The following is a 16,416-nucleotide window of genomic DNA, read 5'->3' on the forward strand; positions in this document are numbered from 1 at the left end:
ATGAGGAATCAAGAAAGGAATGCTAAAACACAGGGTCATCTAAGAGTACACTGTGATCATATGTTGTTAATGTCTGTGCACATAACATTCCATTTCTGATATATTTGATACACTGTCTACAATTTACAGAAGGATTTAGAAGGTAAGGCAAAATGATGACATTTTTGTACTTTGAAACATGTTCTTCTCAATGAGGGAGTCTTCTTACATTAAAATATTCTCTCATGTGATTAAATTATCTTCTCTGAGTCTCTAAAAATTGTCAGAGACCGGTGGAAACTTTCACCTCATAAAATGTACAGCTTCAGTGCTTCACAAAGAAGACTTTTGTTTTAATGTTAGTATCTCAAAAACATGCTCTTAAAAGTTCTTGCTCTTAGAACAGCGAAACAACTATCATGTGCTTGGACAGTCTCTCAACAGGCCAAAGTAAGTGCTACTGTCCCACTTAAAATACAAGCCAATGGCTGTAAGTTTTTATAAACATCAGATACTAGTGAGAATATTTGTCTTTTGTACAATCTATGATCTTGCCATATGGTTGTCTCTTTGCCTTGATTTTTCTGCTTATTACACATATTCACTAGCAGAAGACGTACATAGGTAGCAGGTTTTCAGTTCATAACTATGGACAAGCAGATGCACCCACCCACGTGAAAAATAAAGTATTAATAGATCATATGTCGGATATTCACTACAGCCTCAATTCCAGCATTGAACAATTTGCAATAGTTTGATTATATTCTATTCTGCTCCAGTGTTGGGGGAAGATTTCTCAGTGGTGTATTTACAATGGCTTTAAAATAATGTATCTATTATATTATTCCTGTTTATTTACATTATGTACCTGTTTCCAGACAAGTAGCTATGTTATTATAGAAGTGGTGGAATAAATATATTTCACTCAATTTGAATTATGATAGAAAATAGAATACTATGGTTCAAAAATCTGGTTTTATACTAGTTTTATATATATAGTCCATGTAGCTACATATTTTGATGGCTATAATGTAGTTTAATTTGTTTCTTTTATAATTGTATTAACGTACACATATTGCCAATTTTGCAACTCCCTGCCTAACTGTATCTGTTACTTTGTAAGGTCATTTCTCCTTTCTCCTGCTGAGTTTAAGTCATTAAATGCATCCTACCCTTTTCATTTGTAAAAGCTTTAAAATTGGATACTCTTCTTGAATGGAAGCTTTATTAATGCAAGATTCATAGAGGGGCCATCAGTAGCATCTTTGTTAGTTTAGTTTCTGGCAGACAAGGAACATTTCTTCATGATGCAGGACACAAAAATTAGTGCTAATTCTATAGGCGGGTAGCATATTAATTAGATTGTATCAGGATACATAAATCATTACGATTTGTTTTCCAGTGGTCTTACTGCTACGACATAACAGTTCTCTCAGGTCAGTCTTACAGGTGACTATTTTCTTCCTGTCTAGCTTTCAGGCAGGACAGTGATACTAAAGTGATTGGATAAGAACAAAGATAGGTTTTCATTACTTGATGATAGTGGGAAGGCCCTCATAGAATACTTTCAAGATGTTAAAGTGGGAGCAACTTTAATCCTACAAGAGGCCCTTGAGGCTTCTTTTCCCATTTACAGCTCTGGGTGGTCCAGCTGAAACCTTTGTGATCATTAAGGCCTCCCAAAGCATTTGGATGACAATGCAGTTCATGGAAATTCCTAGGATGAGGACCTGCTAGAATATTTAACAAGCTCTCAGCATCCTTTGCTGCTTCTGTGAAACTTTCATCTGCCCATTTTCCAGTATTTTGTCACTGCTAGATAGGACAGCAGGAAACATTTGGTAAGCAAAAATATTGAGAATAAGTAGTTGCATAACCAAGAACTGGGTAGTGTCCATGCTGGAGATGAAAGCAGCTGCCTAATTGGTTAAGTGCAAAGCAACAAAAACATGACGTCCATCCATCTATCCATATTTGGGTCTGGACTCTGCCATCTGTCAGCATCAGGACATTGAGGCAGAGCAAGGCAATTCTTCCAAGGAGACGACGCTCCATAGCGCTTGGAAAAGGGATAATGCTAATCAGAAACCACAGAGCTCAAAGGGATAAGGAAACTTGATTAGATAGCTTATCTCAGTAAGAAAATGAAAATATTTGGCTCAGATAAGACTCAAAGTAAAGAGGAAATCTGCATTCAGACTGTCTCTGAGGCAGTGCTGGAACCAAAGCTTATTTGCATGAGAATGCAGGTGGATATTTATTATTGCTTTCTTCCAAGCAGGACAGATACCAGCAGCTACACTAGAGTTTTATGAACACAATGTGGTATTTCAAAAGCCATTTATTGTTTCCACCTATCCCTTTCTGGGAACTGAATTTAAAGGAAAGTATCAAAATGAAAAGCTGTTCCCATGAAAGAGAAGAGGAGCTTGCAAGGTGAGACTTGAACCAATATTTGTGAGGTTTAGATACATCCCCTGTCTCTATTACCAGCTAACTAAGTGAAGCTAGGTTTTCTTTATATTCTCTGTCTGTATAATATGGCAGTAGTGGCTTTTTATATTCTGCGTCTATATCTAGCATGAAAAAAAATCCAACTCAATCTTTACTGGACCTGCTGATTCTTTGAGTGTGTAAAACTTCACTTCTCCTCTAACTTGCAAGTTCCCGAGAATTTTTTTTTTTATTTTTGGGGGTTTTTTTGTTTTGGTTTTATTTGTTTGGTTGGGTTTTGTTTATCTCTTCTTTTGTTACAGTGATGCCTTTCACTAAGGAGATCCCGAACTGTTTTCATCATTTGGTCTGGTGGGCCAGAAAGTAGTGTTTCTAAACACATAGCAGCAGTATTAACAAGTTTTGGTACCCATAGAGAAGTTTCTGAATGTCCTAGCTGTATTGGGACACAGTAATTGAATCCTTCCTTTCATTATATCCACCAGCAAGATGTGAATCTACTTTTCCTCTTAGTCTTCCCAAGGAAGGGATTGTTGACATCAGAATGAAAAAGTTCAGACTGTTGTTCAAAAGAGGCAATTTCCTGCAGAAGAGAGTAAACCTTGGTAGAGGTCTTGCAGCTATCTTCTTCACCAAACAGCTAGTGTTAGAAAGATATGCTCTTAAAAGCCAGTAGTGACGAATGCCTTCCTGCCGTCTTCTGACACGAAGTCAAAAAAAATCCTCATTCACCACTTTCAGGACTTCCAGAAAACTGCTGAGAGTCACAAGCTGCCTCTCTGATGACAACTCACTAGTGTGATCGCATTCTTCTCACTGGCCACCTAAATAGAGAACAGTTCCAGTGACAATTTTAATTTTCAGCAAATCAGAGGAGTGAGGTTGAGTTCAACAGTTTTCTGATTCCTGCCTGGGAGAAATGTGTGTTTGTGATGCTTCTCAGGCAGAATTAGGAAATTAGGAAATTAGGAAAACTAAATCTATTGACAGCATACTTAACTTCCCTAGAGAAATTCTTCACATTAAGGAATTGTAGTGTCAGTAGCTGAAAAAATTACATAAAATCATAACATCTCACAAAAAATAGGGATTTGATCATGAAAATTCATACTCCAGAAGAACTTAGGAGGAATTCATTGTCAAATTGGAAGAACATGGATTGTAGAGTAAACACTTTTGAATTTGGTACTATGGAGCTGAAATCACAATCAGAAATGAACAAAACTCAGCGTGGTAAAAAGTACTATGCAAGGAAGGAATGAATGAAGGTGACAGTAAGAGTACTGTATGTATGCTGAAGGTATTGTGAATTATGAGGAATTCCTATTTTTTTCTTGACTTTCATTCATAGTCCTGCATATTCAATGACTTTTCTACTTATTTGTGTAAGGCACTGGCTTATTATATTAATTATTGACTCAGACCAACTCAAGTGTGTGTGTGTGGAGGAAGGGACAGTTGAATTTCATGAAGGTGAAATAGTGCCCTGCACCATACCCCAACCCTTTCAAGCCTCTTTACGCAGTCCCAGAGCAGCTGTCACTGGCACACTGGGAGCACTGCCCCTCACCTCACCCCAGAGCCGCAGTCCAGCCCCGGAGTGGTCAGTGGGCCAGAAGTCATGCTGGCAGGGTGGCCACAGGGAGCCAGAGTAGATAAAAACAAGGACATGCGTGGTTGTGGTCCTGCCATTTCCTGGGCTCCTTGTAGCTGCATCTATGCTGGATATGCCGTAATTCCCTCTTTTTCTTGCTCTTTCTTTATTTCTTCCTCTCCTAATCTCTTTTCTTGATATTTGGGTAACTTAAAGCTGAATGGGTTGGATTTTGCTGAGTTGTATAGGTTAGTACGTGCTGAGTCAATGCTTTGTGAAATGCTTTATTTCGGTTGAATATCGCCCTTTAAACTTTTGCCAAGTTCACTTATTTTCTAGTTTGTGAATAAAAGTGTGTTATTTGATCTCCTGAGAAATGTGCATCATGTCTTCTCCCTTGCGTCCTACGAAAGTATATAAAAAACTGAAGACTCTTTTAATAATCTGATGGGTGGATTTTTGGAGCCTTGTATATTTTTTTAAGTAAAACCCTTTCAATGAGCTTGTAGCTCAAACCTGCGGTCTTACAATTTATTAGTAAAGGGAATCTTCTGAGCTTCTTGTATCTGTCAAATTTAAACCCATGTTTTCACCATGTTTGTTTGTTTGTTTTCAACAAAGTTGAATGTTGTTAAATAAATTAAGGCATTTCCCATTTTTAAGAAATCTTATAAACAGATACAATGTAAAGATACAGAGGCTCAGTAAGGATCTCAATTCACTTTTTATCTGTTTCACTGGTGTAACTGGTGCCATTTCATTTTTAAGATGTATCATATTCATCCTTTTATGTTTTTTTCTTTATCTCTGCTGCAAATAGTTGAAGAAGAAATTAATTGATTCTCTTTCTAGTCTCATCCCAACAGTCCCACTCCGCTTTAAAAATTGTATATTGTAATAATCAACTAGCAATGTAGGATGTTACGTTGCATTTTCTTCCAAAGTCTTGTGTAGCAGGAAAGCATTTCATAAGCAGTCAGTAATAATCAGTTAAACAAGATGTAGGCACCTACCAGTGACAACCATATATTTTATTAAGCATATGAAGTATCACAGTAATTTGCATATTTACTAATCTGTTATGGTACAAATTCATACCAACCACAGTCAAAAGATCACAGAGGGATTAAGAAAAACCTAATTTCAAGACTTAAGAGAGGATAAATCCAAATCACACGTACCACATAAAATAACAGCTTAATAAAACACGAATATCTTCTACAATCATGTTACGAAGTTTCTTTTACACTTGTTCAGCAAATGATCATTTTTCAGTAGCAGTTCTATGGTGTGAGCAGTACATGAAAATGCATTTTCATTCTTTCTCTATGCAATTCTATCCAGTATTAATCATTGATTGAACTTCAGGTTATTCAGACCATCATGAAAGGAAGACCTGATCCACGCCGGGAGTTTGTTGTACAGTTCACAGAATTAAAAGCCTATATTTTGTTAAATTGAAGATAGTAAAAATTAGCAGCCCTTACCAGTGTAAGAACTCTTTGCCTATTGATCTATTCACTGGGTAATATGATATTCAGCCCAAAACCTACCTTTTAACAATAGGCATGATTAGTTGATAAGGAATATCAAGTTGGTTTTAATTTTTCAAATGCCTGCTTTAAGATAACTCTCGGGCTTAAAAATCTGGGGCATCATTGGTCTCTATGGTTGTTCTAAGGGCTGTTACTTTCTATTGTTCAATGATTACTTTAATGAGTAATGCATAATAAAGCAGTTCATGCAGTGTGAATTTATAGGTTTCTCCCAGGTCTTTTGCCTTAAAAACAAATTTGAATGACTACCTCTCCCGCTGTAGACTAAGCATCCGTGTGAAATCTAGGGAAATATAAGATACTGTGTTACATTCTGGATGTCAAATGCAGTAGAATTTATCTTCCAAAGCTCTGTGAACCTCAGCACTAGAGCTGTTTTTTTCCATGTGTCAGAACTTGTTTATTTTCTCCTTCAAAAAGCAGTTTCTTTTCACTGGTCCTGCAACCAGAGAAGGAGGTATAGACAACAGTAATACATTGACACCTCTGCCAGTGCCTAGAACATCATGGATGCTTCAGATATGCATGGCACAGACTTGCCCAGTATTATAGTACCAAGACACAGAAGTCTGAGTTCCTTGTCCATACTAGAGAGAATTCAAATCTGTACCCATATTCAGTTAACTTCATCAGTTATGCAGTCATAATATAAAAAAGGGGCTAGTCTCTCATGCATAAACTTTCTAACTGTTAAAATTGATTTCATCAGAAAATAAGCAAGTTATTCCAATCAACGTGGCACTGTCTTTGAAATGAGGAACTGGTTCATTCCTGGACCATTTAAAGTATTTTTCATATAAAACATATGCAGTTAGCCTTTGGAGTCTTTATTCTTTTCAACTGCATCCCTACAAACATCCATGATGTCTACTTCATATATTGTACACTGAAATAACATTAAAGAATTGCTTTCATTCAGGACAATTGGCTACAAATGAAAGTCACAAACCCTAATCATGAACAACTGTCATATGTCTCCTAGCCCAGTAAGCAAACAATGGATGCTCTAGAAAGAGTAGGACAGGAAAAATATGTCATGATACTTTCAGAAATATATTACTAGCATAGCAAATCTGAGCAAGAGATAGCACCTTTTTATGGAACAAGCATGAGTGGATTTATCTTACATGAATTTTCCACTTGTTCTTAAAACGCGTGTAAAATTTTAACACCCTCAACATCCTGAAACAACGAATTCAGTATTTAATTACATGTTGTGTGAAGTATCCCCTTTTTCCTTTGAATGTTTTTGATGACTGCCAGTTTCGGTATTAAGAAAAAGAATGAGCAAGTGTGCCTTAACCTCCTTCTCCAGAATTCTCCCAGTTTTGTAAATTTGTGTCATACATCTCTCTATATACTTGCTTTCCATGCTGAGGAGTCTCAGACTATTGAATTGCTACTTGTACAGAAGATGTACGCTTGATCATCCCACATAATACTCTCTGTATTCTGACAGTTTTAATATATCTCCTTTCAGGTGTGAAGAACTTGCAGGTCTTCCTGATGCATTCCAGATTCCTTTGGGTTTAAATAGGGACATAGTATTTTCTGTTATGTTCTTTTTTTCCCCACAGTTCTTTTCTTTTTTTTTTTTCCACAGATAATGACTAATAAGCCAACATTTTCTTAGAGATATTTGCCATAATTTAATAAGCATCCAAAGTTCAGGACCCATTGTTATGATATAAAACAAGAAATGTTTTCCCCATGCATATCAGTTTGCATACATCAACAGTGGATTTCAGTTTCCATTTTATTATCCTGTAGCTCAGTGTGGATATCTTTCAGAAATTCCCAATTTGTTGGCTATTCTTTTTTGTTAGTATGAACAACTTAATATTAGCAAACATTTGTCATTTTCACGACTGTAACTCACCATTTGCACACCACAATTATGAATTTCTGGGACACCCAACAACTGTCCATATGGCTCTCTGGTGTGAAAATTTGCCATTTATTCCTATCCTTCCTTCCCTCTCTCCATTCATGATGTGTTTTCTCCAATGACTCTTGGACTCTGCCTTTGTAGAAAAACAAAGCCTGTGGCTTATTTGACACTTCATAAACCCTGCATTTGCTGTTGCTACATAGCTTTCTATAGAACCAAAAAGCATAACTTACTCCATGTGCCATTTTGCAGTTGACCCATTTTGGTGACTTTGAATCCTTTTGAGCTGAAGTGATCTTGAACTTAGGTTTCCTTCAGAGGTTCTGAGAAGAGTACTTTCCTCCATGGCTAGTGCCAGTGACAACATCATATAAGCACCAATTCTTTAAACAAAAGAGTTACATACTTAAATATGTCCAGGATAGGGGCCTGTAGTCAGTAATTGTTTTGTCTTTAGTGTGAAATGTCTAAAATTAAACCTGGTTTATCTAACTAAAGCTGGTTAATCTAATCATATGTCCCACAAAACTCCAGAAGCCAAAGTGAAACTTTGCTTTCCAAAACCAAAACTATTATAGATTTCAAGCACTTGCAGGGATATTTTAAAATAAAATCTTAAAATAAAGAGGAAAATCTGATCCCACGAGAGCAGCAGCAAAATTCCAAGCAGATTTACCGTATGAATTTCTATCCAGAGAGACTTCAGGATTGGATCAATGGAGTCCAGATTTTCAGTTATGAGACTGGTTGTTATATTATAGCAGGTACCACTGAGATCAGAACATAGCCACTGAAACATTGCTGTCACATTTAGACCATAAACCACACTAATCTTAAGATCCTTACAGCATTTGCTTTTCTATCTTGAGTTGCACACTCCATAAGCTTAAAATACACAAAGCAATGCCTTGTTTAGGGATGGTTTCCCATAAGTAGAAATAACAATCACTATATTACCTAGTCAAAATAAACCAGAAGCATACGAGGGGGAGATCTATGCCTTTTCTAAGCCTCCATTCCTCTAACACTAACTTTTGCTTCACTATCTTTGGTAGTGTGATGATATGAAGAGTAAACTTCCATCCATTTCTTCTGTTTACAATCACCCTGACTGCACCCCCTCAGGAAAGACTGAGCTGTGTTTTCTGTGCAGAACACATGAGCAGTTTAATCTGAAGGCAACCTGTTTCTGCATGAGGTGTTTCAGTACAGCAGATAGACAAAATCTAATAGTTATCACAAGAATGTTGCCCTGTTTCATTTGACAAGTGAAAAATGTTACCCTTCACCGGTTTACACCTGCTTTTCAAATTGGAGGAAAGAGTACTATTTAATTTCTCTACATCCTGTACCATCATCTGGTTTTAAACAGCATTGGGATTGGCTTTGTTTGTATATTGGGATTTTTGGTTACTGGTGCAAAATTTGTGTAGCATTGCAAAGGCTATGTTTAGAGATGAAATACGTAAGAATAAAGAAAAATAGGCATATAAACAAGTTAGAAAATTCTAGTCAAATAGTTAAGTTTCCCTTCCCCTCTGACAGTCTCAAATTAGCAGGTTCTAACCCTCTGTAATCTTCATCGTACTAGCTGCAGAAAATAGCACCGTCTTTCGGTCATGCGGAGTGTAGGCCACTAACTCGGGAGTCACACTAAACCCTCTGGGCGAGTCACCTGTGGCCTAAACTCCCATTCCCCAAAGACCTTATGGTGAGGAAAACCTGCTGCACACAGAGCCCGTGTAGGCAAATCGCTGGGAATCTCACAAAATCGCTGGGTACTTCACCGTCCCCGTGCGTCCCTCCGGGCGATGGGCGAGGGCTCGACCCTCAACCCCGTCTCGCCTCCAACCAGAGACCTTCTCCCGTTGCGATAGCCCCTGCGCCAGGGGTTGTTATCGTGACACCTGCCCCTATTGCCCTGCCGCCGCCCGCCCCTAACCGGGGCCAAAAAGCGGCGGGGACCTCCTGCTTACCGCCCGCCGCGGTACCCAGATACCCGGACTGGCCTCCTCACGCCAAAAAAAGTTTTGCCGCGATGAAATTTAGACGATTCAGAACCTTAAAACTAACCAGAATCCTCTGACTAATTCCCAGGAAGATTACTTCTTCTGCTTCGGGTTCCTCATCAATTTTGCCCATTAGACCAATGTGAGGGGAAAATGCAGATTCCTTCCTTGGAGCACTACACAACAGTCACATCAAAAGCAGTGGAATATGCTTAAATACATATAGAACTAATGTAGTAGTGTTATTCACGATTTTTTGGAGGGTTGCTTTCTCTATAAGCAACTTGCTTTTAGCAGCAGAAATATCTACTTGGATTCCTGCCTAAGATGAAAGACAGAAAGAAAATGTGAAGTACCTTTTCTTTTTCCTTTGTCTTATTTTTTTAATAATTTGTTTTGGCTTAATATATCTGGTTGCAATACTTTGGAGGCAATTCACCTTCCAGACAGATTCACAAATCGTGATACCGATCCGTGTCTCATTAGTAATATTTTTTCAGCGCTAGGAATTCTATAATTTTTGAAATTCAGGTGAAAAGACGTCCCCTCACCCCTCCATACCCCTGCCAGAGCAGAGAGCACAACTGGAAATTCAATAGTTGTTGAATTTCAAGTGGTCAAACAGACCCCACGAATGTGCGTGGGGGAAACCTTTGACAGCCGGTACTTGAGGCCAAACAGGTTTGCTTTTCATAGCAAGTTTCTCTGTCTAGAGGTCCACTAAGAACGGCCGATCTGTCACGTGATACCTTTTCCCAAGGGTGAGGACAGCGACCTGGAGTCTCGGACCACAGTAGGTGCGAGGCATGAGGGGATAATACCGAGAAAGCAGGTCGGATCCAGCACCCACTGAAACCAGTGACAAAACTAACCTGCCTTCCCGATCCTGCTATCGAGATCCGAGCCGGTGCCCTGTCCTCATCCCGAGCGCCGGTGCTTTGCCTGTGAGCTGCGGGCAGCGGCGAGTCAAAGTGCCTCTGTAGCAGGTGATTTACCTGTAAAAGTTTTCTTTCCCTTTCCTCCCCTTGCCTTGCCGCGGAGAAAACTTGTGGGTGCTTCTGTTAGTTTGTGGTGACGGAGCGCAGACTTGTGCTACGAACACAGCACATACTTAACCAATGTGAAAGGCCAGCATTTAAAATAACAGTACCAGCAATTGGCTTTAATGAGCATTGGTGTACAGCAGGGCAGACAGGGTACGGCAGCAATCACTCACAAATCAGTCGGGACTCATCAGCTAGCGCATCCCTCTCTGACTTCTGATGCCTCTGCTTACACAGACCTCTCGTGTGTTGGAAGGTTGCTTTCATTAAACTGCTTTGCCCAAATAATTTTTAACCATTTTTCCATTGTCTTCCTCCACTTTCCCCCACCTCTTTCACTCTCCGCCCCCACCTCCACCCGCAGGTTTTTGTGTTCAGATTCACGAGGAAGAAACGTCAAGCAACACATATAAAATAGTGGTGTCCGTGAGAGGTGAAAGGTGATCTGAAAAGCACAATCTACGAATCGCCGGGCTGGTTTTATTTTAATGAGAAACTAGGGAACTCGGACACTCACACACGGCTTGAGAGGCCGGGTCACGCTTCAGTCCCTCCTAAGGTACTATAGAACAGACTATGACAGTGTGAAGGGGAAGGGTAGGTGGTCGTTAGTTAAAGGAACTCTTCGCCGTCAGTGCCATTGTCACTTAAATTCTCGCTTCTTAGTCGAGCTATTTAAAGCTTATTCTTTAAACAGCGAGCATTACATGACCTGGGACCCTGCAGCTCTCCAGGGTCCAAGGCTTTGCCCACCTCTTTCGGAGCAAGATCTACGGGACGGCGGGGCAGAGTTTTCCCGTCCGTCGTGGAAGAGGGAGAAGCAGATTTCAGCAGGGGCTTTATCCTTCTGCTCCCCCCAGCCGCCGGCAGATTGCAGCCCCTCTCCCCCCGAGCACGGCTTTTGTGGGACTTCCGGGATGGCCGCCCCGGGAGAGGGGCTCAGCGGGTAGCCCAGGCTGCATGGCTTCAGGCTGATGGGGTGTCGAGGAGACCTTCCCTCTCTGTCCTTTCCTCGAAGCCAGCCCCTTTGACCCCAGCTATGATTTTTCACGCCACCTCTCCGCTACTAATGACATTTAGCGATTGACGATAAAAGCTCTTACCTGCGATCTAGCTCTCAAATAATCTGATTGTACACGGTAAAAATACAGACACCAGCAGGGGTATAGTCATAAGATCGATCGGGTTTCCGTGCCGCATGCATGCTCTGAAGCCCCGCGTCCTTTCCTCTGGGAGCCTGGGGACCTCTCTCCCCCTCGACCCCCTGCTCTTTAGGAGTGCACCAGGACGGAGTGGAGGGAGCCCTTGCCCTCGGGGTTGTTGCTCGCGGCCTGTTCCAACAACGAAGCAGCGGCCGGGGAAGCAGCAGGGCAGATCTGCGAGGCAGAGACCGTCAGAGCAGGGATGGCCGAGGCAGTGGACATTGCCGGCGCCGGCTTGATGGGCACCGGGACAGCCGGCATGGTCTGTGCCGGCGGGTGGCAGAGCGCCTTCATGGGCACGCCGAAGGGTCCGTAGTCAGGGGACACGGGTACACTGGTCACGGAGTCCATCACCCCCACGTGTGGCCACACGGAGCTCACCACGCCGCTGAGCTGGCTGGGCACCGGGTAGCCCAGGTGGTGCATCACCGAGGCCAGCGGCAGCCCACCGGCCTGCAGTACACCCTTGTAATCTCTGCCGATGATATTCTCGATGGCGAAGGGATGCTTGAAGCCCGAGGGCTGGCTGCTCCCGTAGGGCGAAAACTGCGGTAGCCTCCCCACCGCTGCAGCTGCCGCGGCTGCGGCCACGGCCGCCTCGGAGCTTGCCAGCCCCGGTACCTTGCCCGAGGGAGGCGGCGGTGGCGGCGGGTGCGGATGGAAGTAGTGCACCATGTGCGGGGTGGGCGCCGGGGGCTTGCCGGGACCGCCGCTGCCCGTCCCGCTGCCGCCGCCGCCAGGCAGGTGGTGCTCGGGGCGCAGGACCTTGAAGCGCTTGCGGCGGCGGAGGAAGCTGCCGTTCTCAAACATGTCCCCACAGTCCGGATGCAGCGCCCAGAAGCTGCCCTTGCCCGGCTGGTCGGGTCGCCGCGGGATCTTGATGAAGCAGTCGTTGAAGGAGAGGTTGTGACGGAGGGAGTTCTGCCAGCGCTGGGTATGCTCCCGGTAGTAGGGGAATCGCTCCATTATGAACTTGTAGATGTCGCTCAGGGGCAGCATCTTCTCGGCCGAGTGCTGGATGGCCATGGCCGTCAGGGAGATGTAAGAGTAAGGCGGCTTTTGGTCGCTGTACGAACTCTTCCCCGGCCTGGGCATCGCCGCCCCGCCACAGTCCTCCCGCGGCCGCACGATCCCACCGCGCCAAGGCGGGTACCACTAAGTGTCGTGCACGGCGGACTCGGGATGCGGGGAACGGCGCTGCTCTGCCCAGTCACCGTTTCTACATCCTGGGCGCCACCTCCACGGGCCACAGGCGATCGTGACCGCCTCGCAGCCGGCCGGCGGGCTCGCACACGGCTCCTTCCAGCAGCCTCACCCCGCGGGATGCGCTTGCCTCGCCGCGCCGCTGCCTGCGGGAGACACAGCTGCTGCCCAGGCCGCGGAGTCTCAGGGGCTACGGGGCCGAGCCCGGTCCCTGCCCCCGCTGGCGTCCCCGCTTTCCTCCTGGAGGCCACTGAGCCTCCTGGACTTCCCCACTGCTGCCTGACACACTCTACTGGAGTTGGTGCTCCTCAGACATGAGCATGAAATTACCCCGGACCTCTACAGAGATGCGGAGGAAGGAAATATAAATGTCCCTCTCACCGCTCAGTCCGGTGAAAAGTTTGCGGCGGAGGCCAGCGCCAGGAGCCGTCAGGGAGAGGAGGCGAGCGAGGCGGCGGCCGTGGCTGTGGCGGGGCTTGCGCGCTCCAGCGCAGTTTTGTAATGGTGCCCGAGACGGGAGACCCTCGCAGCTCCTGCTCTCTTGCTATCACATGACAGACGCACGGGGACTTGGCGTCTCATGGAAGAGGAGCGAGAAGAGGCTCCCGGCTCCCCCTTCACTCACACCTTCTCAGCAGGGCGAGGTGGAGCCCAGGGGAAGAGAAAAACTCCATGTGAGACCGAGATCTGCTTTCAAAACACAGGGCAGGGAACAGCGGCCCAGGCAGGGAAGATTCCTCCTCCCCCCTCTGCCACCTCAGCTTCCCCACTACTGCCCCTTTCGCAGCCCCCCTATTATCCACTTTCCTCCTTTTGGCCCCTCGCTCCCGCACAGCCCGGCTTCCAGCAGTAGGCGTGAAGGGCCTTCAAGAGCACCGCACCACCAGGAGGTGGAAAACGGTAAGAGGTCTTTCCTCCTCCCTGGGGCTAGCGTGCCAAGCACCCCAGGGAAGCGGCCCTCGAGCTAGCCCCGCGTGACAGCAAGCGGGAAATACAGGCCCCTTGGAGTAATCTTTTATCATTCCTGTCATTATGTTTAAGAAGTTACTCAGAGACTTGCAGATAAACAAGAGAAATGCAAAAAAATCCTACTCTGTCCTCTCCGAGTCGTTAAGGTCAACTCCTGCTACTCGCCGCGACGCGGCTCATAGAAAACGTGGAAAGAACCAGCCGAAGCATCATCTGCATGCTTCGAGACGGGCTACTTAGCGCCAGATCGGCTCATTAGTAGGAATCAACGACAGTGCAACAAACGTACTGCATTATAGAGGTAGGCTGTAGATTTGAGAGAGAAATAGGAAAGCCTACTCTCTTAGCTGCTGCTAGAGTTGAAAGAGACCCTGCTCAACGTAAGCACCTACCAGAGCTCAATTAGCGAGATGCTGGAAGAGTTACCTGCGTTTAAATTATTAGTCCCACTTTTATTGGCTAAATAAACAAATAGGTTGAAGGCTCTTTCAACCTATATGTGTGTGTGTGTGTGTGTGTATGTATATATGTATATATGTATGTATGTATATATATGTAAGAGCTTTTTTGAGCCCACCCTTCCAGACTGGTGCAGCGGGTCAGACTCCACGGGTGTCTGTCCCGCGCAGGTAGAGGCGGCTGCAGCAGCGCTGGGGCAGAACCCAGCCGGTCGTGCCGCCTGCGCTCCGCTCTCGCCGTCGGGGGAGTTGGTTTGAGCATCAGACTTGGTTGTCTGTCTCCGAGTGAGGCGTTGCAGGTAGCGAAGAGGAAGAGTGAGAGAAACCAAAAAGAAAACGCGTTTGAATGTCTGCTTATACTCTCTGCTAGGGGGTCGAAGGAAAACATTAATTTAAAACCCTCCTTCAAATAATGTGTATTTAGCAGTATTATACCTGATCAAGGTCAGTCAAATGAAGAGCGTAATCAAAGGTAAAGGATCAGAATAAGTAGCCGCGATTTTGAAAACCAAGTTTTGCCTGAAAGCAAGTGCTTAAAAAAACGTTTCAGATTATTGTTCAAAGCATTCACTGTCCCTCTGAGAAACTAGGAGACACGCTGGCAGCAACATTTACCTCTAGCACCTTGGGATGCGTCTCCCGTATTGCCAGAACGGCGAGAGCCGACATTCCGACATCTTACCTGATGCATCTGTACATTTCCCCAAAAATGTTTTACTCGTGTTTTACCGATTAATCCTATCCTAACTGATTAAAACCCCTGCTTCTATCCTCAGAGTCTAAGTCCTGGATCTTAAAGTCATTGTCTGCCTCACCTCACCAGTTAGTAATCCGGCGTTTTACCCCCGTACGGCAAGTGTGAGGGTTTAGCCTGGTCCTTTCGCACATTAACATCGCTGTGCACCCGGATTTTATTTTTCACGGGAGAACCGACCTAGACCAGAAGACCGGTGAGACCCGAAATGCACTGTTTACATTTTTTCTTCTCCCAACCCTTCCCAAACGCGGCCGCTCTCAGGGGCAGTGGTGACTCTCTCTTTCGCCGGGAAGGTATAGTGGAGGCTGGGAAGGAAGGACCAGTGTCGCCCGGAGCTACCTGGGCACCATCCTCCGGCGGGCACCGCTGCGGGAAACCCGAGGCTGCGTGCCTCCAGCTCTGCGCTCCCGTCAGCCTCCAAGGTGGGACTTCTGCTAAGCAAGAGGATGTCGAGGCAAGCCCGCGATTAACGGGAGCCCTTCCCAAGCTATCAGAAAAGTGCTTTCATGCACGGGCTAGTTGCTGGTCAGTTAGTATGCGCTTTTATGGGGCAACGACACTGCGGGGCTGCGGTCCACCCAGCTATTTGCGAAAGCGAGACCTATTTCTTGAAGCCTCTGAGACAATTCATCAAAAGAAAACACCTCAGGGTATTCGGTCTGACATCAACCAGGCCAGTTCAGATTTCAAGGGGGTAACGTTGTACAAATGATACACTGCTGGTAGTCACCCTGGGTTACTCCAGTTATCTCTACAACCCTCCCGACGTGGAAACATGGTTTCTCGGGCTTTTTTTTTTTTTTTTTTTTTTTTTTCCAATCAGGAAGTCACTATAAAGTTTTGCTCTCGGGAAGTTACTTCTCTTCCCACTCCTCAGACGCCTTCAATTCACGGGCAAAGCTCTACCCTTGGAAGATGGCCGTGACGTTGGTGGAGTGACTATCACCTTTATCTGTCTTGCTTCGCATGTCTGGCGCTACATTAGGCATACCTGACTTCTAGTTTTGCCGCAGTCTCCCTGCCTTAGTAAGGTTAAGTTAAAGAGGGTTTTGTTGACATAGGGTAAAAAAAAGCTTCATTTGTCAAGGGCTGCACCACTGAGGAAAAATTAGTCGAGCTGCATTTGGTGGACGGCCAGCTTCAAAACAGCGTTTGGTAAGAGTCAAGCTATGCTCTCTCCTTGACGGGAGAGGTATCTTCGGGCAGGGAAAATGCCTTCACCTCCAGCCTCCTCCTTCAAGCCTTTAGCTCAAGGTCCACGGGTTTCATTGGAGGATTGGCTCTGCTCTTGCATTGAGACA

General features: G+C 44.6%; 1 protein-coding gene across 1 annotated transcript; it reads right to left on the minus strand.

Annotated features, from left to right (window-relative positions):
• Positions 1-5,037: 5,037 nt before the first annotated feature.
• On the minus strand, positions 5,038-13,430 carry FOXB2 (forkhead box B2). The gene has a single exon (XM_039388845.1). It carries the CDS (start codon positions 12,821-12,823, stop codon positions 11,798-11,800), a length of 1,026 nt encoding a protein of 341 aa, XP_039244779.1. The 5' UTR covers positions 12,824-13,430; the 3' UTR covers positions 5,038-11,797.
• Between the last annotated feature and the right edge of the window lie 2,986 nt (positions 13,431-16,416).

This window comes from Pipra filicauda, unplaced genomic scaffold (assembly GCF_003945595.2).
Source record: "Pipra filicauda isolate LSUMZ 115617 unplaced genomic scaffold, ASM394559v2 scaffold68_size4259465_pilon, whole genome shotgun sequence".
In the NCBI taxonomy this organism is placed as follows: Eukaryota; Metazoa; Chordata; class Aves; order Passeriformes; family Pipridae; genus Pipra; species Pipra filicauda.